The sequence below is a fragment of the Canis lupus genome, chromosome 33 (assembly GCF_048164855.1).
Source record: "Canis lupus baileyi chromosome 33, mCanLup2.hap1, whole genome shotgun sequence".
NCBI lineage: Eukaryota > Metazoa > Chordata > Mammalia > Carnivora > Canidae > Canis > Canis lupus.
The window spans coordinates 15,669,114-15,695,391 of record NC_132870.1 but is presented as its reverse complement, the minus strand read 5'-3'; the positions used below and the strand labels follow the sequence as shown (position 1 = coordinate 15,695,391).

The 26,278-nt window shown below is 32.5% G+C and overlaps 1 protein-coding gene across 3 annotated transcripts in view; it reads right to left on the bottom strand.

Annotated features, from left to right (window-relative positions):
- Window positions 1–26,278, bottom strand: part of GRID2 (glutamate ionotropic receptor delta type subunit 2) — a 1,466,011-nt gene that overhangs the window by 1,149,057 nt on the left and 290,676 nt on the right. For all 3 annotated transcript variants that reach the window (XM_072810836.1, XM_072810835.1, XM_072810834.1), the window contains exon 2: window positions 13,244–13,399. In XM_072810836.1, coding sequence (XP_072666937.1) covers window positions 13,244–13,399 — 156 coding nt within the window. The remainder of the gene's footprint in view (window positions 1–13,243; window positions 13,400–26,278) is intronic.

The window sequence follows — 26,278 nt, the reverse complement described above, 5'->3', positions numbered from 1 at the left end:
GTTTATATCCATGTTAATTTAATTTATGCCCATTACTTACTAAACATAAGATTTTTTTATTTTTATTTATTTATTTATTTTTAAACATAAGATTCTTAAAGCTAGAAACCACACTGATGAATCTTGGTATCTCTTTCAATACTTAGTTTAGTTTTTTGAAAATTATAAGCTCCCAATGTCTACTTAGATGAAAGAATAAATGAATCAATAATTAACAAACAATGAATAGATTGTTTGCACAGATTTGCACAGATTCCAGAGGACTTTTTCATTCAGATAAACAAGCTTCATTGGCCACTTTTTAATAATCAAATCAATAAAAACTTAATTTAAAATATTAACTATCTCACTTAAAGGGAAAAAGATCATAATCATAAACTCTGCATATAAAAACTCTGTCCAACTCACTTAGGAAACAATGTTTTCATGTAAGTGCACAGTGCCATGACACAGAGTTATTGCACCCAATGTTAAATGCATAGTAACAATCCTTTGAGGGTACTAGTTAATACACACACATAACACTTTTTATATTACAAAACTTTGGTGCTCATATCTTTCTTTAATGTGAAAAGCAATTACTCTTCTGTAGATGTGAAATAATTATTCTTAAAATACCACTTGCTCTTAAACACAGGGAGGTTTTGTACCTCTGAAGAAGTATCTTTGAGCTCAAATCATTTTCAGTACTTTTGCTGTATTTTAAAAGAAATTCTAAGATGTTGCAATATGAAGCCTAATGTCTTTATTAATGTCCTTATATTAATGTTTAAATTTTACTTGATGAGCAATGATTTTCTCCACGTTGAATCCACTTTTCTACCACTGGTTTCGGAAAGAGGTGACCTTGAAACTGGGAACAGGATAATGACCCTGACAGAAAAGTTAACATTGTTGTCCTTTTGGCCTGATGTTTTCATTTCCAGTGCACTCCTCACGCCACCCCATGTACATTTTTCACAGTCACAAAGACATATTTTTGAACAGTCTGTTTCTTTGATTAGATCTTTTTCTCTTTTCAGGGCAGAAAACATAGCTTACTAGTTTTCTCTTTTATTTCTTTTTTACCTTCTCCCCCAACTCACCATCCCTGGTTGTAAACAATCTTATTATCTACTGAACTTGCTATTTTGCATGAAACTACTACCTGGTAATTATGCTATCTATACACATATATTTAATCTTTGTTAGTAGCTTAAAGCTCCTTGAAAAAGCAGAATGCTCTTAAGTCACCTCTATGTTCTTTACACTACTAGTGTAATTCTACTACACTACCATGTATTGGGATGCTGAATAATGTTAGATGGATGAGGAAATCAAAGATCTTATAATGCCAGTCATACTTTTCTGGACCTTCCTACTTTTCCTTCAGTTCTGCTGCTTGCTATTTGACCACTTACTCTCCATTAGTATCTATTAAACCATGAGTCTGGAAAACAAAAAAGATAACATGCAAAACAGTGTTTTTAGAACTTGTTAGCTTCCCCTTATTACTCTTTATAAGTTACTAGATAACAAAAAACCTTGGCCATGCAATTTGTCTAACAATAAAGTAGGTTTTGTTTTGTTTTGTTCTGTGTTTCCCTAGCATCTTAATGAGGAGTCTAGATTTCAAGAAAAGGAATGAATAGAATAAAAGAAAGATACAGGGAAAAATTTCTCTGTAGAAAATGGAACAAGATATTCAAGAATTTGTAAACAAATGGTTCATCAACAGCCTTAATCATAGTTGACGATGTTCAGAGACATTTTAGTATATATAACTGGAACATTAGTTAATAAAGATGGTTCCATTTGCCATATCATTTTAAGTTAAAATAATAATATTTACTTAAAGAGTGGTCACTCAACTATGCTGTGGAGTAACTATTTGGGTATCAGTCCTGTTTCTGTTCAAACCTAGTGCTTTTCTGCAGGGATATTGCCACTGAACATCCTTAACATCAAATCAGCCTTTTTTGCACTGTTAAAATACCTATTAGGACATTAAGATTTCAGCTCATAAAAGACAGAAATTAAAGGTCTGTATGAGGAGTTTTAAGTTTTATAATACGATGTATAGCATTAAGTCTGAGTAATACATTCCAACAGGTCATAGCACTTCCTGACTGGACTGGCCAAATCATCAAATCATTAAGAATGAGCTAAGATTAGCGCTTCTACACAGTAGTATAGTATAGTATAGTATAGTATAGTATAGTATAGTAGTTAACAGTGATAGCAGTTAAAATCCCAGTAGAAAAAAAAAAAAAGGCCATTTGAAATAAGATAATTTGAGAAGACTTTATTTTTTGAAAAGGTGAATGACACAGGTGTGGGTATAGTATAGCAGGAACATGAAGGCTAGTCCAAGAGTTCAAAGCTTGTAGCAGTGAGTGGTAACCAGTACAGCTCCAAAGGGTAGATAGGAGAGGAATCTGTAGGTTTCTGAATGAGAATGAGAGTGATATAGAGCAGACTGCCTTCAGAAAAGAAGGACTTTTGTGTAAGGTTCACAGCCAACCCAAGGTAACCTTACACAGGAAATAGTATATAAATACCTTGACCTCATTCTCCCTCCCACTGATAGCATACCTGAAACTTCCAAATGGAAAACTTCAACAGAAATCAGAATGTTCTAGACACTATTCTAAAGGTTTCAGGTATGACAAGTTACCTAACCTAGGTGCAACTCAGTTTCCTCATTGGCAAATGCTAATAAGAATAGTAACTATAGTTTATAAGGCAGTAGAAAGATTAGGGGATTAGTTCATGGGATATAGTAAGGAAATGTTACTTGTCAGTAGTGGACTTTTCAAAGGAAGCTCTTTTGTCAGAATGTAAAACAACTATAAAAGCCATAAAATAGGAGGCGCGCGGGGCTGGCCCCCCTTCCCCCCCCTTCCCTCCCTTCCCTCCCCTCCCCTATAAAAAAAAAAAAAAAGCCATAAAATAATTCTTCCCAAGTTTTAGATTACATATATCTCTACATTACTCTGTATTACAAGACCAGGAAAACTGAGTAAAATTCTTTCTTCCTTTGTTTTGTTTCATTTAATTTAATTTCTTTTTCTTTAGAATAACATTTACATGAAAGGCCTAAATGTTGCTTCAACTATATTCAAAATTAGAGTTACAGAAATGTGAATTTCAAATCCAAGAAAGATCCAGGAATGACATCTCCATACCCAGATGTCAGTGAATCTTCAGGATATATCAGTCTTCCCTTGGGAACATACTTCATTTCTGAAGGGAAAAACTAAAGCAGATTTGGGTAAAAAAAAAAAAAAAAAAAAAAAAAACTCATGAGTAGCAGTGTTACTCAGCAAATAAGGACTTTGATGATGAAAATAAACATTTGTAAAGCAACAGATTAAAAACTTGAGAATTCAAAAATAATCTCATCCCTCAAATACAGAAAGCCAATGCTTCCAAATGGTTTTCCCATATGCAATTGCCAGAAATTTCCTCTTTGCATTGCTGGCTACTCTGAAGCCTTAAATCTTAACTTAAATGTTACTTTTTTGTGTCTTCTATAATCAAAAATAAACTCCTGGTTTTAAATCACACACACAGAAACACACACTCCATCTGTTATTTTCTATCATATTATTATTTATTTTCTTTTATATGACTCTTTTCCACTAAAAAAATAAGTTATTTTCTTGTTTGGCTCTTTTTGTATATCTTCTTATTAGATTATAAATTCCTTGGGTGGCTCAGTTAAATTTGTCTCATTCATTTATATAAACTCCTAATGGTTAGTGCACAGTCAGTATATTAAAGTATCTTATACATAAGTGAACAATTATGATTTTAAATTTTGAAAGAATAATGAATTGTTCTTGGTAATTCATAGTCTTCTGACAGTTGGTCAACCCTTCTCTTATTTAAACTTTAACCAATTTCCAAAGAAAGTAAGTATCAACTGGTGATCTCTCTGTGCCCTCATGGAATTCTGGCCTGAGATCAAATCTTCCCTGTTCCATTTTAACAAACATTGTACACTAAAACTAAAAATAAAAAAATAAATTGTTCCATTGAAAGGCATGAATCAATACCGAAAGAATACCAAAAAAACAGTGTCTGATAAAATTAGTATACATAGTGTATATGTTATACATACACGGCATATATATACATATGGTATATAATGTATATGTTTAATATACACATGTGTATGGATGTATGTGTAGGTGGGTAAATATATATATATATATATACACACCATATATATATATATATATATATATATATATATATATATATATATATGGTAGGTTAATATGGAGATAAATCTCCTTTAAATGGGGCAAAATACTGAGAAATTCAAAACTGAATAAAAGATGAAATCTTTATTTACAAATAATAAAAGTTATTAACAAGTCAATGTAACAGAATGAAAACAGGATTTGGAAGAAGGTAGAATGAAGCTGATATGTCAGTTTCTTATTCTTTGACCAGTAAGAATGTTTCTCTTTTTAAAATCCCCTAGTTACTTTCTATTACCTCAGTTCTCTACATCTTGCTCAGTTTTAATAACATGAATAAGGACTCAGGACTATCCCAAAGTATTATTTATCTTTCAGAAGTATTAATTCAAAAGTAAAGTACAAAGATTATTATTGAATATTTGAAGTCATTCTATTCAAAAACAGTCTGTATAATAGTATTATTTCTGACTTTGTTTTATATAACTTTTCCCCCACAAAATAATATATTTTAAGAAACATTTATTTTCCTCTTTGGAATATATTTCTCATTTATAATAGACATGTTAAGTCTTTTCTATATTTTCTATATTTTAAAATATATCTTATGGAATGAGCGTAGCCAATCTTACCATCATATTGTATTAGTCTACCAAAGAACAAAAAGCAAATATGTCTTGAAATGATGCATGAATTCCTGAGAAATAACATGGTATCATGTATTATTGAAGAAGAATAGTACTGAGAAGTCAAGAAACCAATAACAAAGTTTCTAGAGTAAATATTTGCCCATCATAGTTGAAATGAAAATGTGCAGAACATAAAAAGACAACCTTTTATACAATCATTTCTGAAATAAACTCAAAATACTAGAGATGATGCATCTCTTAAAGCATGAAGTTTTCCTTGAATTTATGTCTATATCTGACCTCCACATATATTGCTCATCTACAACATTATGCCTCCCTACAACTGAATCCCATTTAGTTATGACTCAGTGCCTTATTTACTTCTCTGATTGTATTAGGCCCACACAAATCACCAGAAAGCTTTAATTTGGTCTCCACAGGCTTTCTTTACTTCTCAGAAATGGTAACAAGGTATTTTAAATCCTCCCAACCTTAAGTACACATGTTGCAACATCACTACTATTTGCCAAATGAACCACACTACAGATATAATTCTCATCTTCCTCTGCTGACTAGCAGAACTAGCCCAGGAGAAAGAAAAAAAAGCAGAAGCATTTAATTTCTATATTTTTACAACCCCAGCATTCAGGATCTTGATGGGGAAACACTCATTGGAGGGGATGGGGGGCGGTGGGGAAAAGGTGCTGACAAGGCAGATGACAAGGCTACTCAGTTCAGTGGTATCCATGGGAAACACCAATACATATGGTAAAGGGTGTTTGAAAAGGTAAGGTCTGGTCAGGGAGCAATAGAAATTTACTGATGGACACATAAAATAGTACTAAATCATCCACTCCACTATTATTGGCATGTATTTATATTAGTAGAGAAACCTGCATCCCGTAATGACAACCCCACAAAATCATCATATAATACTCACATAATCCTAGCGATCCTAATGAAATATGTATTTAGCCCAATTCTACATATGAAGAAACTGAAGCTCAGAGATATTAGGTGTGCCTAAGATCCCAAAGATGATAAAAGATGGAGCAGAATTCATACAAAGACAGAATTATTTAATTCCATGACCCATGAATATAATTTCCATGTTTTTCCCCAAGCAGAATAAATGGCATCAAATTTAAGAAATATAAAACTAAATGAAATGTAGATATGCTGAGTGTATACAGCACAATACTGAGACTTGAAGATTAAAATAATTTGAATAAGGAGTTTAAAAAGAGTACTATAGTGGGAGGGTAAAAGGAAGAGGAGAACATACAGGTCAGGACCTAATACATGTAATAAAGGTCAACCTAACCATGGAAAACTGCAGGGCAGCCAGTGGCGAGCACAGCGTTATGCTGAGTAATAGCTCAAGTCTGAATGCTTACAGGCACCCAAAAAGTACTTGTTGATTCATTCTCTTCCTTTCCCAGAAAATGCAATTTCCTAGTGTACATTGGCTTTGTGCGTGTTCCTTTCAAAAAGAGTGTTTCAGTGATAATTCTTTTGAAAATTACAAGGCAATTCAACAAAATATTGCATGAATAGTAAAAGACCACACATAGTACAATTCCCATAAACCTCACACAACACTTGCCAAGGACATGAAAAAAAAATAGGTGTTAAATATTAAAATAATTTAAAAATCAGGTCACTTTTTGTTCTAGATTAAAGCATGTAGACTATTTCATTTGAAACACTGATATCAATAATACTGGTAATGGTTTAAAAATTCTGAATATAGTAAAGTCATCTTTAATGTGAACTTAAACTATTTTTATGACTATACAATGGACTCATAACAACTACAGGATGTAGGTAAGCGTGGTTTTTAATCTAATAAACCATATATTCAGAGTTACTTTAAGACATATAGGTGATTTTTTTACCAAGTCAGTATCGTAAAAGACCGATTAAAGACTGAATTATGCTGCCATAAGCATGCTGAAAAGGCTGAAAGAGAAGAAAGTGGTCTGCTATTACTGTGTGAAAAATATTTGGTAGGGAGAAAGAACACTTAGCCAACAACAAAAAAATAAATCTTTACTTCTGTTAAACACAGCCTTTATAGAAAGCTGCTAAAGATTCTTCTAAATAAAACAAGATCCAGAGCACCACATGTAGCTAAAATATATTTTTTATGAGGTAACTTACACAAGAGTGCACAACTGTAGATATGGAGGTAAAAGACTTCAAAGTAAAAAGGCTATAAAATTATGATACAGATTTTCAATCTATCCGCAGTAGATCTGTTACCTTAAGAGCATAATGTTGAATGAGATAAGGGAAAGGCTTACCAATATAAGACACAAGAATAAATCACAGAAAATAAAGATCAAGCCATAAATTTGTATCTTCATTAAGTTAAAAAATAATGGATTTCCTTAAGAAAGATATTCCTTCGATTTTCTGAAAAGTAAATATTTTTAAAAAGTTATAATGTCTTGTTCCTTTTTACGATTAACATAATTAAAAACCCAAGTTACAGGTAGAAGGCATAATGACTGTTCATGCTTTAAAAGTTCACAGCCCTCCCTAAGTACATTTTTAAAGCTTCCCACAGTCCTAATGCTGCATCCTCTATTTCCTTTAAAATCTCCTGTCAGGTCTGTCCCAATCCTGGAACAGTACTAGGCATTTTAAGAGTACTTGGATAGATTGATTGGACTGAGTACTCTTGAAATTAGATTCTAAGCATATTCTATTTTAATTCTTCTTGATGGGCAATTCTTCAATGAAAAGGGTTACTGTGAGATGCTTAAAATAATGCATGCTGGTATTGTTCCTAACAGATATAGAATTCAGATGCTTAGTATCACACTGATGGTTAGTACTAAAGATGACAAACTAGGAAGATTCTGATTCCAGATCTTTTTAGCCAGTCCTTAGAATGTGGCAGGTAGAAAGGAAAGGTGACCCAAGACTCGGGAGTGGATCACTAAATATCCCAGACTTGTGGAGGGAAACCGATGGTCCAGAGAGCCAATGAATGGACATCCAATATCCCTCTTGATGTGTGGATGTCTGGAGATGGCCAGTAAGCTGCAGCATCTCTTCTTTCCACCCCTTTGCATAAATGTCTGGGGATCAGTTATACTGAGTACTCGGCCTAGAGACTGTGATTCAAAGCATAACACTTGTTTTGATATGGGAAGGAAAGATGGGATGAAAAAATGAATTAAAAAATGACCAAAAGAGCAGAATTGTGCCACATTACGTTCAGATTTTATTTCTTGGCCTGTTGGATCCAATCAATCCTCAAGTTCAATTTATTGACAGGCAATTCAGAAAATAAGCTGGAATTGAAGCTATCAAAATTGGTCCAAAAAACACAGGCTGATGAAGCATACACACTGCAGCCCTATCCTAGGAAAGCTGCAGAATACTATCTAAACATTTCCAAATTAGCAGATTTTTTATCACAATGAATATGTCTTATTAAAACTGAGAGAAATATAAATTATGTGACTATGCCTTGGAATAAAGCATCAAACAGAGCAGCCACATAAATCATCTTTTACATTTACACATTCTTTGAACAAGACTATTCAGATTTAGCCTATGGCACCAGAAATATTCATAGCAAATATTCATAGCAAATGGTGATGTATTTTGGAGAAGTACATTTCCCTAGTTATACTTTCTTACATACTTTTTTGGCTCCACTGATTTCCTGTTACCCCTTTACACACATGATACAAAACATGTGTCATTTATATATAACTAGAAGGAAATAAAACTAATTCCACAAACCATAAATAAAAGAAGCCACATTGTTTTATACTGAATTTTACTTTGAAGATATATGAGGCAAATTTGACTAAAATTATCACCGTATTAAAAAAAAAATTATCACCGTATTAAAGTAAGATGTTTATTTTTTACAAAAGACTTTTTGAGAACAATTAATATTCATGTTGGATATACAAAGGGGTAATTTGAAGGTGGACCAGGCTGAAACTTTAGATGATGAACAATGTTAACCATTACTGCTTTTTATTTTAAAAACAGCATTTATAACTATTTTATTTAAAATGGCTTGTGATAAAGCATAAATAAGAATAATTAAGATAGGTGCCCTTTTTTCTTTCAAATAGAATTATTTGTGATGCTACAGTATAATTCTGCCCTTAAACTCTTATCACTATGCACATTTCATTTTTAGGTGTTTTCTAATAAGAGAAAATATTTTAAAAGGTTTTAACTGAATCTTGCCATTCAATACCAATAGATGCTGTTTTATAGCCTGCCTGATATATCCAATGATTGTAAGAGTCATGAATTCTTATTTCTGCATACAACTTCCTATGTGAACATTTTTACAAATGTTATCCCTTTGTTTTCCCCTAACCTTATTTTTTTATAAATCCTCACCTTTCACAGACCACAGTGGTGTTAGTCTCAACTAGGAGCCAACAATATCAACAATTGTTATTGCTTTCAGTAGAGAAAATCAGTGTATTTCACACCACACATTTATGCATCTATGTTTTAGCCAGTTTATAGATGACACACAGACAACAATCTATAAGGGAGGAGTAAGGAAACTAACCAAGCAAAAGCTGTATTGATCATGTCACCTGAATCTGCAAAAGGCCCTTTCTAGATTGTGGTGATTATGATTTCTTTAGGTTGCAATGAATAGTTATATGAGATAGCAGAACCAAGGACAGGTATCATATATCCTATTAATTTATTTTGAAGTAGGCCACAGAAAAACCATGAGACAATTTCATCAAGTTCAGTCATCGCTAAAGAAAAACTAAGTAATTATCATTTCTATAATCAGAGTCATGAAACAATTCATCTATAGAGATGAAACTACTTAAAAATGCATCGTGTTTGAGTTTTTCATTATTCATAGATGAGAAAACCAAGGATGAAAGAACAAGAGTAATTTATGTTATCAACTAGGATTGATCAACTAGATTGGACAATTTTTACTATTCCATGCTATCTAAAACCCATGAACATTAATAGTACCTATCAAAACATAAATCTACTACAATTTTCTATTCTCCAGAGTACTTACTGAATTCCTAAAACAAATTGCGTGTTCTCTCTCATGTACATATGGTTAGCAGATATACAAAAATACTAAGCCAGTGGTATGAAGGGTTTGGTTTAGTTCTTTCTCTTGCTATACACTCGCACCATGTGGGAGAATTACTTAACCACACTGCTCTCAATTACTTCATCTATTTGGAAAAACATTCACCTAAGGTTAATATAATTTTCCACCGGTATATTTTTCAAGGTTTTCAAAACTAATCCATATGATTTTATTTTCCTTTTGTATATCTTTAGCCCAGCTACCAAAATAGTCTACATACTGCCTGCCCAAAAAGTGACAAAAATAATTATACCAAGTTAAGGAATGAAAAATTCTTTGCCCCTAATTAACATTCCACAACTCAGAGGACAAAAGATAAATAATAGTTTAATTCCAGATTACTTTTCTAAAAACAGGAATTTACTTACTATATTTCATTTACCTAATAGTGCTGAGATTAATGTTAAAGGATAATGAGAAAGATAATCGATATAATCATTGATCTCCAGAGAAAGGAGTATCAATCCTGTGTTATAACCAAGATATCTTCATCTAGAAACTCATTGTAAAAGTAATTATTAAATATTCATTATTAAAAATAATTATTACAATGCAAAACTTACTGTAACCAAAGCTACAAAGGAGGATTTTAATAGCACCAATATTCTAACCCTATTTAAGTGTTAATAAGTTGTTTATCTTTAAATCCTTCTCTCATTAAATGCTGATAGTAGAAAGATAAAGCAAACAAAAATATTAAATTTGTAAAAATAAAAGTCATTTCCTAAATGTGGCTCGCTAGAAGAAATTCTAATAATAAATTGAGGATTTCAGATTATTAGTTTTCTTCTTTATTATTACCAAATACCTATATCCTTGATGATGCTGCTTGTTCAAGGATCAGATTTTCAAATTCAAACAAATAAAAAAAAAAAACTCAAAACCATGAATTTTTTAGAAGTTCAACAGGAGTGCTAATGTGTAAAAAATCAATAATAACTATCATTGAATCTTTGCCCTTCTTTAGAATGTAAAAAAGAAGCTGATTTAAGACTGTGTGTTATAGATTTTAATGGTATTGCAGCAAAGACAGGATCATAGAAAAACTGGCCATTCTCGATGGCACAACTGAGGGTTTTTTTTCTCCTAAGTTACTTTCTCAAAACATTTAATGAAATACCCCTGAATTATTTATTCTTTTTCAGGTGAATATTTTACCCTTTTTTCCCAAACCAATCAATTACAGAAAGAGCTCTAGAAAGTATTATTTTTATTTCTAAAATTAGCCAAGATCTTTCTTCATATTGAATGTGGAAACAAAGTAGTTCCAGTGCATCCTAGAACTTATTTCAGGTTCATTACCTAGAGCAGACCATCAAAATAACTGGTCTAGAACATCCTGTTAGTATCAGAAACCATCAAGCATACTGTCAAGCTCTTTCTTCTTTCTTGACAAATATCTAGCGGTTTCTATCTCTGAAACTTAAAACTTATTTCCTCTCTTAATTTGCTTTATGCACCACAAATTCTTTCAAGTCACAGCAGTTCTTTTTGAGAGAGATTTTTGCTTCCAGAATTGAGCTGGCAGCAGAATGGCTACACAAAGCAATATGTGAACAGATTAATTGTGGTATTTTAAAAATTGTCTTCACTTTTCAAATCATAGTCTCTAAAAGAGGCGTGAGGGAGGTATTTATTCAGACTTTGTAATTCCCTTCTATCCATTATGTTGTCTTCATTTATTTATTTCCAAACTTCTCAAATTGCAGTTTTAAAAGGAATGGATATTTTAGCATGTCTTCAAAGTTAATTTATAATTATTAATAGGTGATCAGAAGAAAAACACGAAAATAGATCTGTCCTTATTTTTTTCCTGCTCTCATTCCAGTCATTAAAACTAAGAGTCAAATGAATTATATTCTTTTACATTATTGGGCTTTCCTCAAATTCTACTTTATTATTTCACATTTTGCTTTATGAATTATAATATTAAATTAACATTTTTAAGTGTTTCAACAGAAAATTTACCAACACATACTTTTTGCAGATCCTATATTTCCATAACAATTTTATTTTAAAATAAAAATAACTAGATGTCTTTATTAAACTTTTTCATTAAACTTTTTAAATTGGCATATATTATCAAATATCAAGATTCTCTATCATAATAAGCATCATATTCTTTGCAAAAGTATCTCTTACTAAAACGCTTCTATTCATTTCAATAAAATAATACTTCTTCACTCAATCAAGTTATTAAGAAGGAAAATTCATTACATCGCATCATTCTACGTGTTCTTTTACTGACACAAGTAAATATAAATAAGTTCAACAGTAGCCAATGCTACTGGCCAAAAGCATATTCCAGTAAAGGTTTCCTGTATATCATGCAGATGCAACATTAGATGAAAGGCTTTTTCTTCTTTATATTTTCAAAAACATTTATATTTATTTTCCTTATCCTTTCAATATTTGTCTCTAAAACTTTCCTGCCAAACTTTAGTACTTTTAATATTTTGTCTGTCTTTTCTTCTGCCAAACCTGCTTTAATTTTTTTAATGAAACAAGTGCTTCATTTGACTAAACTTTGTATTGGTATCTTTAGTCTAAATACATTGTCACAATAAAACATAAACTAGATTAGCAGCAAATAATTTCATGAACAATGAGTGCTTTGCCAATCAAAAGGCTATTTCATTAGAATTAGAGCATCAAAAATAAAATTCTATTACTCGTAAATCTTTCAATCAAAACTTTCATTCATACAAATGACCATTCCAGTATAATAAAAATTATCTGTATTTGTATGATTTGTCCCTATGAAAAATGTAAGTTCACTCAACTATACAGAGAGAATGGAGGCAAATGCTTTAATATTTGGCATACTGTAGAGAGTATAAAAATTACCCCAGTGCTAAATCTTTGATTTGCATGTAGTGCCTACAAGTTTTCTTTCCACCAATGCATTTGTCATGAATACACTGAAAATGCCATCATATGTTGTAAGGACACTCAAGGTGGCCATTATCTCAAAAAAGTCAAAGCTAAAAATTTAGATAGAAAGTCATAGTTTTAAGGAGTACTTAATGTACACTGCGGTCATAAAATATTATAAAGCTTTTCCTGGAAATACTATGTTCATTGTCACATATACTTCAATTAAAACAACTTTCCACACCCTGCCCCTTCAGAAGCAGAATTCAGGATTAACATCTACAAAAAGCATTGTTGAAGAAAAGCAATGCAGCAAAGATGCAAAAATGACGTCCATGTTGATGGCCTTTTACAAATCTAATTTTATCGCCATTTAAATTGAACCAAAACACAAACAAAATAAAAACTGAACTGCTGTTAGACCTTACCTTCTTGAACTGCTTGGAAAGGGTTGCTTCCATCAACAAATGTCACCGAAAATGTGATTTTTTCAGTTTGTAAAATCTCTTCATTCTGGTTGAGGTCACCAACTGCTGTGCGAAACACCTCATCATCCTTTTTGGCAGATTCATCAAAAATTGCTCCTAGAAAGAAGTGAGTGTTGCCATTAAACAATAACATAAACATCCTGTCATACTTTCTGGAAATATGCCAGAGACATATATATTTGAAAAATGTATACTTCCACTTAAAGCATGCATTTTATTTATTACTGAAACACACTGTACTGGAAGCAGTGTAATAGCTAAGCAGGAATGTAGTTACTTCTTCCAAATGGAAATGATGAATAGTACATCAAAGTGTTATTTCAGGAAAAGCTTTGAAAGACAATGTAAGTCCAAAAAGCTTTTGCAGAACAAAGTGGCTAATACTTTAGATGTTTCGTATCATGGTATCTTTAGGAGTTCATAGTTTGAAGAATATTTTTCTAAATAATAGGAGATAAAATCAGGAAACTTCTTGAGAGCCATTCACACAGTGTAAAGGAAATCAGACTTCTATTGTGATCTTAACTTATTTTTCATTTTTCTTTTTACTTCCTTTCTTTTTATTTTGAACAAGGGCTTAAGTATCTTTTATGGTAGCAAATTTAATAATATTTATAGAAAATTTAGACACATACAAGCCTTTGAGAGAGGTAATTTGGGAAATACTCCATGAAGAATTAACAAAAATCCTAGTGGATAATTATGGCCTGTACACTCACATACAATAATAATGATGATAAGAGTTGTGGCTAACTTCTATTTGAATGATTGCATGTCAGCAGGGTATTGGTTAAACACATTCTAGGAGTAAATTGATTTCAAATTCTGACCGCCGCTTGTTAAGCATAGGATCTTGAACATGGGATTCAAATTCTAAACCCTCAATTCATCATCTGTAAAATCTAATAATAGTATCTATCTGTAAGGGTTATTAACTGCATTAAGTAAGATTATCCATGTAAAATGTAAATAAATTTTGCTAACTGAATAGTAAATTTTCGATAAATCTTAGCGTTTTCTTATTTTTAAATGCTGTAATCCAAACAGTACTTAACATTTTCTAATAATCATTTTTCTATACTGCAGAATCTCATTCAATCCTTAAAATTATTATGTGATACACATACTACTATATATACATACAGTTATGAAAATTAAGTTTCAGTGCAAGGAATATTTCAAAGGAACAAGGGCCAGAGTCTTGACTCCAATGTCTGCTCTAAATCATTATAGGATAGTGCCTTTCAGAAATTCTACCCATAGGAAATAAAAGTATTTTATGAGGGCTTCATTGAAAATCTGGGAGATTCTTTCCCATATGGCCACATATGCTTTATTTGTGTTCGTTCTGATTCTGCTAGTTCTAAGCAGGAACACATTTTTAAATTGTCTATTTTTAAAATATAAATACTGGGACAATGTACTTTTTGCCTTTTTGAGTGAACGAAATGAATTTCCTCTGGGTAAAAAAAGACATACATCCCAGGGTCAATAACACAATAAAGAAATGACTACACATACATATCCACATACGTATCTCCCTACACATAATATTGTTCTTGATTATAATATTCTTTGTAGTGTGTAAATACAAAAATAAAATTGTGTTTATTAAAATGTATTTTTTCCATATGTAAATACAATACAGGTACTATGTACACACATATAGAAAGATAGACATAAGCTATATATACAGACACAAATATACATATGTTTATATCTATACTCATATGTATACATAGAAGCAGACATTTTATATGACACTTCTGCTGATTTTATGCATTTATGACTGAAGCCCAAAGCCTTCTAATGAAAGACAGATCATGATATTAAACATGCATTATTATAGTCAATACATGATAAAGCAAGGATGAACTTTGTCCATTTCTGACAAGTGTGGCAGGTTACTTTTGCCTCTTCATCTTAGGTGGCCTCAGGATGGGGAGACAATTATTAACTTTCACTAGAGAAGGCAGAGTGTCTAACAGGCTTTTTGTGTGAACCTAGCTTTCTTTTGTCTCTGCTCTTTTATAAATTTGTATGGATTTTACTAACTTTGAACAGCCTCTTCAAGCCCTTGCTTTCTATTTCCTAAGTATACTTTATCTGCTGAGGCTAAGAGCATGGGAAAGGACGAATAATTTTTTAAATTGATATATAAAGTATTCCTTAATTATATTATTATATATCTATTAGTCAGGATTTTTATTTTGTTTTATTTGTTTATTTGACAGAGAGAGAAAGAGAGAGAGTGCACAAGTAGGTGGACTGCCAGGCAAAGGCAGAGGGAGAGCAGGCTCCGCACTGAGGAGAGGGCCCGACTCAGGGCTTGATACCAAGACTTTGGGATCATGATCTGAGCTGAAGGCAGATGCTTAATTAACTGAGCCACCCAGGTGCCCAGTCAGGGTATTTTAATATTTTATTAATATAATCAAAATATAGGGCAGCCTGGGTGGCTCAGCGGTTTAGCGCCGCCTTCACTCCAGGGCGTGGAGACCCGGGATCAAGTCCCACGGCAGGCTCTCTACATGGAACCTGCTTCTCCCTCTGACTGTGTCTCTGCATCTCTCTCTCTCATGAATAAATAAAATAAAATCATATATATATATATATGAAACCTATAGAAATGATAGCGACTTAGTCATTCCATGCTGAATTAGGATACACTGAAGGAAACACACAAAAGAAGCAGTTCATCTTTCTGCAAACAGCAGGAAGTACAGAGAAGAAACGTTTCATCTTACTGTACAGAGTATAACCAAACAACAAGAAATACTATTAACACTTCAGATCCAGTTACTTGTTTACTTTTTCCTTTACCTATAAAATCGCATCTTAGATTTGGCTTTTAACCAAAAGAGTATATGCAGCATTTTGTATTAAGCACAAGTATTTTGAAAACAGCTCAGTGAGATCCACAGGCAGAACCTCACAAAAATGGTTCTTTTCTTATTTCATGCACTTTCAGTAGCATAGGAATGCCATCTCCTTATCCTTTCTATCTATACACATATATTACCAGCCTAATCTGGTATCAAATATCTTAGATTTGCTTTTTCTGAAATTTATAAAGTTCCTCAAATGCAACATTCCTAACTATAGAGTTAACATGATGTCGCAGCATCTTGTTCTTTCCCAGCTATTTTTATGACCTTTATTTCTTTTTTAGTTTTTAGTTTAGTTTTTTTTTTTAGTTTAATTTTACAACCTTGAGGAGAAATGCAGATTAAACTTATTGTGAGGATGAAATAATTCTTCCACCACTTAACACACACACACACACACAACGTGATCAGCAGATTATACACTACAATTCACACTGGTCAAAATGGAAGGAAGAATAACCAAGCACTAAAGCAGATAAGAAACACCTCCTAAATATTCCCATTATACCAATTTGTAATCAGTCATGTCCATTATAGGGACTGATGATCTGTTCCATCCATGAGGGGGGATAAAGGCTTTTCTTATCCTTATACAAAGAGAGTGACATACACAAGCCAGGTGCATACATGTTTTATTATGTTTTTAATTATTTTATTTATTTTTAGGGATGCCTGGGTGCCTCAGTGGTTGAGCACCTGCCTTTGGCTCAGGTCATGACCCCGGGGTCCTGGATCGCATCCCGCATCAGACTCCTCACAGGAAGCCTGCTTCTCCCTCTGCCTATGTTTCTGCCTCTCTCTGTGTGTCTCATGAATAAATAAATAAAATATTTTAAAAAGAGATTCTAAAAAAATTACTTAGAGAGAGAGAGAGAGAAAGAGAGAGAGAAAAAGCATGTAAGGGGGAGAGGCAGAGTGAAGAGAGATGGAATCCCAGGCAGACTTAGCATGAAGACCATCTTGGAGCTTGATCCAACAACCCTGAGATCATGACCTGAGCTGAAATTAATAGTTGGGCACTTAAAAAAAAAAAAAAAAAAAAAATAGTTGGGCACTTAACCAACCGAGTCACCAATGCATCTCACATATATGTTTTTAAATACAAGCTACATCATGTTTACTTGTCTTCTTATATCTTAGAAAGTAAAGAATTACAGTTTATGGTAATGTTAAAACTACCCTGATGTCATCTTTTTTGCTTGTTGTGTAGAGTGTTCTGTACAAGTCAGTATTTTATACTATAAAATTATTTTACACAAATTAATATTTACAAATATGTTTGCTAAATCAAACATTATTAGAAGCAACTAACCTGATCAACTCCATAATTCTCAAAAACATTAGAAGGTTTAAGAAATTAAAGCTTAGAAGCTTTTTTACCATAATTCTCAAAAACATTAGAAGCTTTAAGAAATTAAGCTTAGAAGCATTTTTACCCTCAAGCCTTTATTCAGGGTATTGTCTCCATCATGGATGGATGGATGCTTGTCTCACTAGCATAGAAATTATAGCAACTATATAAAATATATAAAAGTATTTTTATACTTTCAGTGTATAACAGGGCACTGGATATATTAGATAGTCAAGAAATAGTAATTGATAAGTCTTTGTTTATGTTTGGTTGGACACAATATTATAAAACAGGATAACTAGATTCAAAGACAGGAGTAAAAAATTGAGTTACAACTAACTCTAAATTAAAATAAAAGTAGACTTTCTAATGTACTTGCCAGTGAATTTATTATCACAGGCATTATCATGACTCCAGAATACTCAAATTATTCAGCAAGGTATTAATCATGCACTTGTATTTTTAGTTTGAATATTTAATTTTTTTCTTATACATATAAGCGGCAAGTGGAGGAAACATTGTTCAGCTGGTAAGATAATGGAGGAAAATGTCTTCATCTCGCTCAGAGTTTTCCCTAAAAATATTGAGAAATGTTTTGATATATGTCTTGAAATTTTTCTACAGTTGGGATTCTTAGATCTGTATATCACATTTCATATAACTAATTACAAAAAAAAAACTTTAAAATAAATAATTCTAAAAATTGAAAGCAGACACCTGGGTGGCTCAGCGGTTGAGTGTCTGCCTTTGGCTCAGGGCATGATCCCAGAATCCGGGATCAGGTCCCATATCGGGCTCCCTGCATGGAGCCTGCTTCTTCCTCCTGCCTCTGTCTCTGCCTCTCTCTCGGTGTCTCAAATAAATAAATAAATAAATAAATAAATAAATAAATCTTTTTAAAAAAAGGAATAAACTTTTCAAAAGTGCCTATGAAATGACTCTTTATTTTTCTTTGAGGCAACAGAATATACTCTCTTGGCTTTGCCCTCTGTGCATGTTTTCCTCTTCTCTTTTTTCTTTCCCATACATCCATGCATCCAGCAAACCACCCCTCAAAATATCCTTCCCTCAACACAGATAATTAAAATCAAGCCTCTTTGTTTCTTAACAAATAATTTGCCGACAAGGCAGTTGAAATCTATTACATGTTGAATCAGAACATATTAAAGTTGACAATGGAACTGGGCAACTGGAGATTTCATAGACTTATAGCTGAAATAAATCTTAAAGGTGGTATACACAAACTCCATTTCTTCAGAAAATATAGTGAAAAGAGTTTAAGTGATTTGAACAAAATTACACAGCCAAAAGTTATAAGGAATGGAGAAGGAATTTAGGTTTGGTAGTTTCAAATTTGGAGCTATTTCTTCCAGATTATGCTTTCTTTTTCATTTCAAGCATTTACTTTAGGAAAAAACATACATACATATAATGTCAGATATATTTATGTATGTATATATATATTACATATATAATACACCATGTCATTCATCTATATATGTACTTATGTTTGTGTGTAAAAATATACACACTCAAAAACTAGCATTACCTCTGGTGATTAACATATCATATTCATTTACTATAAGCTATGAAGTACTGAAAATTAAAGAATCAAGCAAAACTTGAACATAAGACTATTTTCACATAAAATGAATTGCATTTGCCCTAGAGGCATTAACAATTTAACTTATGAGGTTAAATAAAGAAAAAAAGCAAAACCCTCTGCTTTGGGACAACTGAGTGGTCAGAGTAGGGATTATAGTTCTTTAGAGCTATTCAGATTTGTTAAATCATTGTATATATTCATTGTTTTAGATGCTACTATTCACAAGTAGGTGGGTTTTTTTTATTTAAATAATGCACTCTGTATATACATTAGCTGTGTGTTGTACAAATATCCAAATTAAAAGATCTTTAAACTTTTTTGTTAAAATATATCATCTACTAATATAAAAATATATAATCTATTAATGATATACACACTATGTCAGTAAAAATTGTACATACACTTCAAATAGGCACAAAAGATATTATAAACACTTCAAAAATCAGATTTCCCCTGTATTTCACCCTCTACTTAAATTGCTCTCAGTTCAAGGAAGAAACAAGGTTAAACGTGTCCCATACTTTTAGACGGCAAGAAAAATGAACAGAATTGTAAGCAAATGAAATAAGCATTTTCTATACCATTTGGCATCTCTAATTGAGCATCTAGAATACTCTTTCAGTGGAATATTATTACAATTAAGATAGTATGTGTGTATGTATACATACATACACAGATAAACAACTATCTGTCCAGATAATACTAATTACATCGAGATATCTTCCACAAATTAATTCTGTATTACAAATGTTTTCCGTAGTCCCTTCTCATTCAACAGAAATATTACCAATATGTTCTGTGCTGATATCCTGACAGGCATGAAGTAGGGTTTTTAGAACTCTTTCTCCTTTCACCAAAAGATGTATTTTCCTCAGTTTACCTTATCTAATCCTTCACACTCTGACTAAAGAAGCAAATCAAAACAATAACTCTAAATATCGGAAAGGAAATGCTGGATATACACCAAATTCATGAACAATTAGCAAATATTACCTTGAATCAGAGACATTTTTAATCTGTTGTGTTTCTATCAAGTTCATAATAATTGAAATAATAATAGTGAAAGCAATTAACATGTGTGAGTAATAAGCACTGTACTAAGTGGTTAACTGGTATTATGTCATTCAGTTTTGATGAAAAACCTCTGATGAAAAATGAGGCTCAGATTAATTAACCTTTTGCAAATCCAAAGCTAGTAATGACTCACAGAATTCACAGCTCTCAGTTTCAAACCTTCCTTAAAAAACTGAGGGGGACACTTGACGGGATGAGCACTGGGTGTTATTCTGTATGTTGGTAAATTGAACACCAATAAAAATTATTTTATTAAAAAAATTGTGAGCTTAATATATGGCAATATACTCATTATTATAAATTTCTGTATTATCAAATAATAGGAATATTTTTATTTTCTTGACTTTCACAATAAAAATTGTATTTGAATGTTAAAATTCTCAAATACCTTATAATTCTTTTGTTGGAGAAAGTTTTATTAACTAGGACTAGCTTATAAAAGTAAGGGACGGAGATCCCTGGGTGGCGCAACGGTTTAGCACCTGCCTTTGGCCCAGGGCGCAATCCTGGAGACCCAGGATCGAGTCCCACATTGGGCTCTTCGTGCATGGAGCCTACTTCTCCCTCTGCCTGTGTCTCTGTCTCTCTCTGTCTCTCGTCTCTCTCTCTCTCTCTCTGTGACTATCATTAAAAAAAAAAAAAAAAGTAAGGGACACCTAGGTGGCTCAGTGGTTGAGCGTCTGCCTTCAGCTCAGGTGTGATCCCTGGTCTAGGATTGAGTCCCACATTGGGCTCCCTGCAGGAAGCTTGCTTCTCCCTCTGTCTCTCTCTCTCTCTTCCTCGCTCTCTGTGTGACTCTCATGAATAAATAAATAAATAAAATATTCTAAAACATTTTTTAAAGTCTTCAAATAATATTTTTTGCGTAGTTTTGTAGATGCAATATTTACCGCAATGATTTATGCTATACTATTTAAAGAGTAGTTTAGTTCAAGTATTTACACAATTTTTACTCAAATTTATGCTTAATTTTTCTTTTTCAATAGCCTCATATATATAATGAATTAAATTGAGGTAAATTTTTAAACACTAGATTAAATGACAATTTTTACAGTTACTTTCGAGGAATGTTAAGTGGACTCTGGTAACATATGCACTGCACTTCGATATGTTCTTAAATGCAGGGTTCGGAACGAATCTCTAGACTTTCATTTTTTAAGGAATTAGATTTTTTTTCATTTAAGGGACTAATGAATCTGATAGAATGACAATGCCAAAGTCATTTATATATTAAAGGCCTCTAATAATTTACTTGGGTATGTAATATTCAAATTGTGACCAGGTATAGAAACTAACAGGTTCATTATCTCTCAGTGTCTAAAGATTACTTAGCACTTTTTTCTGAGTCTGAAGTACATTACAATATTAACTTCCACTTTATCCACCATAATTATCTAGTTTATACATAAGCATCATTCTTGTTTTAAAGATAGATAATCAGTTCAAAGAAGATAGTGCCAAGATCACAGAAGGAATTAGTTAGGGATATGGTGTGGAAAGATATAAAGACATAAAATTACATGCAAACCATTAAAATGATTATACATAAATACTTGAAAGTATATTATAATATTTTGAAAAAAATATATTGTAGATACCTTTATATTTTCATTTTTTCTCAAAATATTATCATAAAGTAACTTAAGGTAAGAGCAAATCATAGGCCAAAAATCCAAATTTTCAATGATTATCTCCTATGATTTCAGACAAAGGGATTTATGTTGGAATTTATGTAGTAACATTCCATCACAGTGTGAGATAAGTGAAATTCATGAAGGGGTTCTTCATTTGAAGACAGGCGTTTTACTCAGCCCAACTCCCCAATGACATTTGAATTCTTATTTCATTTGGAATTCTTGTAAAGTTATACAGAAACCCAAAGCACCTATGAACTGATATTTTCACTTGAATATCTGACTTTGCTCTATGTTTCCCAGATGTCTGTGGAGCAAAAGGAAATGTAGGCTGCTTAAGGAATCTGACTCATCCATGTGGAGGTAATAGGAAGCTAATATTAAACATAATCATTTTATGTTGGAATATAGATCATCCCTGGATAGATTATGCATTTTTATGTAAGTCTAGTGTTTGGGGAATAAATATTACACATCAGCTCTTCTAATAAGAATTGTTGGTAATTTTTAAAAGAACACTAAATATTGAGAAATTAATAATCTATATTTTTTCTTTATTAAAATAGCACTCTTGGGGCACTTGGGTGGCACAGTCAGTAGAGCGACTCACTCTTGGTTTCAGCTTAGGTCATGATCTCATGGGTCATGGGATTGAGCCCCATATAAGACTTTATGCTAAGTGTCGAGTTTGCTTGAAGATTCTCTCCCTCTGCCCCTGCCCCAACTGGCATGTGCACACATGCTCTATCTCCAAAATATATAAATAAATATTTTTTTAAAATATCACTATTTACAGAGAATTCTGGGAAGATGGTGGAATGGGAAGCACAAGGAATTTGTTTCCCTATCTAGACAATAATTGTATTGGTAGATTCTGTTTGATGTAACTATTTTGGAAGTCTGAAATATATTAAAGGATTACAAATTCCAAAGAAAGGCTTAGAGGATAAACTGTAGTATATTTTGGTCAATTTCAGCCTTTAGGACAGTAAAAACTAACCATCTTTAACCTCTTAGCCATTTGGTAGGCAGCTATAATTTTAAGCCTTTCTAGGAACACCTTGCATATACAGCTTATGGGAGCCAGGATAGGCAAAAAGAATTCTGCCCTCTAAACACAAGGGATCTGTGCTCTGGCTCAGATGGCTGACTGTTGCTTCTGATTTTGAGGTAGAAAAAGAGACAGAGAACCACTCTTGCGCATTCTCCTTCACTATTGCAAGCCCCTCCCTCTCTGGCTGAAGGGACTTCCAAAAGACTTAGAGTCACCACTCATATTTTCCCCCTTTATTCATTCTTTTTCTCCTTTGGGAGCCAAAATTACCAACCAGGACATTGAAAAGCAGCTATATATACAGGAAAATTGAAAATGTCAATGTACATGCCTAGAAAAAGACACAGGTCGGGACAAGAACTGAAAAGACCTTAAATTTACATTTCAGGCAGATCCTTGAAAGGGAGATGACCTATAATAATTAAAAACAAAACAGAAACAAAAAACAACAAGTTCTGAGAAAAAAGAAAAAGGAGAATGTGACTCAGAGTTACTCAGAGTTACTCTATTTTTTGGTTGAATAACCAATTTTCAACAAAAAAAATCATATGGTATTTGAAGAAAAGAGGAAAATATGGTCCATTTTATGGAACAATTTAAAGATTTTATTTATTTATTTGACAGGGACAGAGAGAAAGAGACCACAAGCAAGGGGAATGGCAGGCAGAGGGAGAGGGAGAAACAGGCTCCCCACTGAACAGGAAGCCTGATGTGGGCCTGGATCCCAGGATCTTGAGATCATGACCTAAGCTGAAGGCAGATGCTTAAATGACTGAGACACTCAGAAGCCCTAAAGGAAAAATTTAAGTCAACAGAAATCATCCCAGAAAAAATACCTAGTGGTAGGGCTATTAGAGAAAGATTTTAAAACAGCTGCCTTAAAGATGATCACTGAACTAAAGAAAGATGTGAATAAAGTCAAGAAAACAATGGAGGGGCAAATTACAATACCAACAAAGGTATTGAAAACCTAAAGAGAAAAAAAAAAAAAAAAAAAACCTAAAGAGAAAACAAAAACAAATTCTGGAGCTGAAAAGTACAGGAATAGAAATGAAAAATTCCCAAGAAGGACTCGAAGAGCTGGCAAAAGAAAGAGTCAGTGAACTTAAAGATATAACAATGGAGATTACCAAGTCTGAGAAAAAAAGAAGGAAAGAAAAAAAAAAAAGGACTGAAGAAAAGTGAACAGAATCTAAGGGACCTGTGAGACAACATCAAGAAGACCAACACACACATTGTGGGATTCTCAAAGGAAAAGAAAGAAAGAAAGGAAAAGAAAGAATAACTGCGGCAAGATTAGCTTAAAATGTCCAAAATTTGGTAAAAGACAGATATAAACAACCAAGCAATTCAGTGAACTCCAACAAAGAGAGTCAAAGAGACTCACCAAAAAACATTATAATCAAACTTTCAAAAGCCAAACACACAGAGAAAAAATCTTGAAAGCAGCAAGAGAGAACACACTCATAACGCAAGGCATCCTCAATAGTATTATCAACATTCTCATTAGATTTTTTGGAGGACAGACTCAGCAGGCAAAATTAAGGTAAAAATTAAGATATACTCAGATAAACGTTGAGAGTATTCATTATCATTAGACCTACTCTGCAAGAAAAGCAAAAGGGAGTCCTGCAGGTTGAAATGAAAGACATGTCATAAGCACCTCAAAGCCACATGAAGAAATAGATATCATGGTAAAGGTAAATACATGGGCAATTATTAAAGTCAGCATTATTGTAATGACAATTTTTAACTCCATTTTTAAAATTTCAACATAATTTAAGACACTAATATATATTTTATAAAAAGTAATTATCAGTGTAGAAGATAGTATTATTGTAAGTTTGGTTTTCTACATAATTTAAGAGACTAACAGATTTTTTAAAAATATTAGTTTATATTCTGGGACACACAATGAATATAAATGTAATTTTGTGGCATCAACAACTGAAAGAGCTGGGGATGGAGTTACAAAGGACAGGAACAGAGTGTTTATACATTATTAAAGTACAGCTGGTATAAATTTTAAGTGGACTGTTATAACTTTAGGATGTTAAGTATAATCCATGTGGTGACTACAAAGATAACAGCTATGGAACATACACAAAAGTAAGTGAGATAGGAATTTAAATGTTTAAATGTTAAAATATAAAATTTTAAATGTTACCCAAAAAACAACTTCACAAAAAAGAAGCCGGTGATACAAAAAATGAGAGACAGTAAACTAAGACTCAAAGAAAACAAATAGCAAAATGACAGAAGTCCCTTCTTAGTAATTATTTCATATGTAAATGTTATAAACTCTCCAGTCAAAACAATTTGGCAAAGTGGCTTAAAAAAAAATGATCCAACTATATACTGTGTGCAAGAGACTCACAAAATATTTGTAAATCATATATCTGATAAATTAATATCCAGATATACAGAGAACTCTTAAAACTCAACAAAAAATAGGGATCCCTGGTGGCTCAGCGGTTTAGCACCTGCCTTTGGCCTAGGGCATGATCCTAGAGTCCCAGGAACGAGTCCCACATCAGGCTCCTTGCATGGAGCCTGCTTCTTCCTCTGCCTGTGTCTCTGCCTCTCTCTCTGTGTCTCTCTGTCTCTCTCATGAATGAATAAAAATCTTAAAAAAACACTCAACAAAAAATAATCTAGTTCAAAAATGGACAAAATTTGAACAAACATTTTTCCTAAGAAAATATAAGTGTTCAGTAAGTTCATGAAAAGATAACCAACATCACCAATCATTATGGAAAATGCATATCAAAACTACACTGAGATACCATCTCATACTAATTAGAAAGGATACCATCAAAAATAGCTAGAAATAACAAGTGTTTGCAAGGACCTGACAAACTGGAACCCTTCAGTACCACTGTAATAAGGTACAGCTGATATATAGAAAACAACATGGTGGTCCTAAAAAAAAAAAAAAAAAAAGAAGACAGAAAGAAAGAAAGAAAAGAAAGAAAGAAAGAAAAAAGTAAGAATGAAAGAAAGAAAACAGAATTATGATGTAACCCAACATTTGCACTTAAGACTATATGTCTCAAAAAATTGAAAGCAGGGTCTTGAAGAGATATTTGTACTCTCAGGTTCATAGTATCATTATTCTCAATAGCTAAAACATGGAAGCAACCTAAGTGTTTATGGATGGATGAATGGACAAGCAAAATGTGATGTATACATACAATGAAATATTATTCAGTCATAAGAATGAAGGAAATTTTGACATATGGTACAATATGGATGAACTTTGAGGATGCTATGCTAAGCGAAATAAGCCAGTTATGATAAAACAAATACTATATGAATCCACTTAAATGAAATGCTGAGAGTAGTCAAAATCATAGAGATAGAAAGGA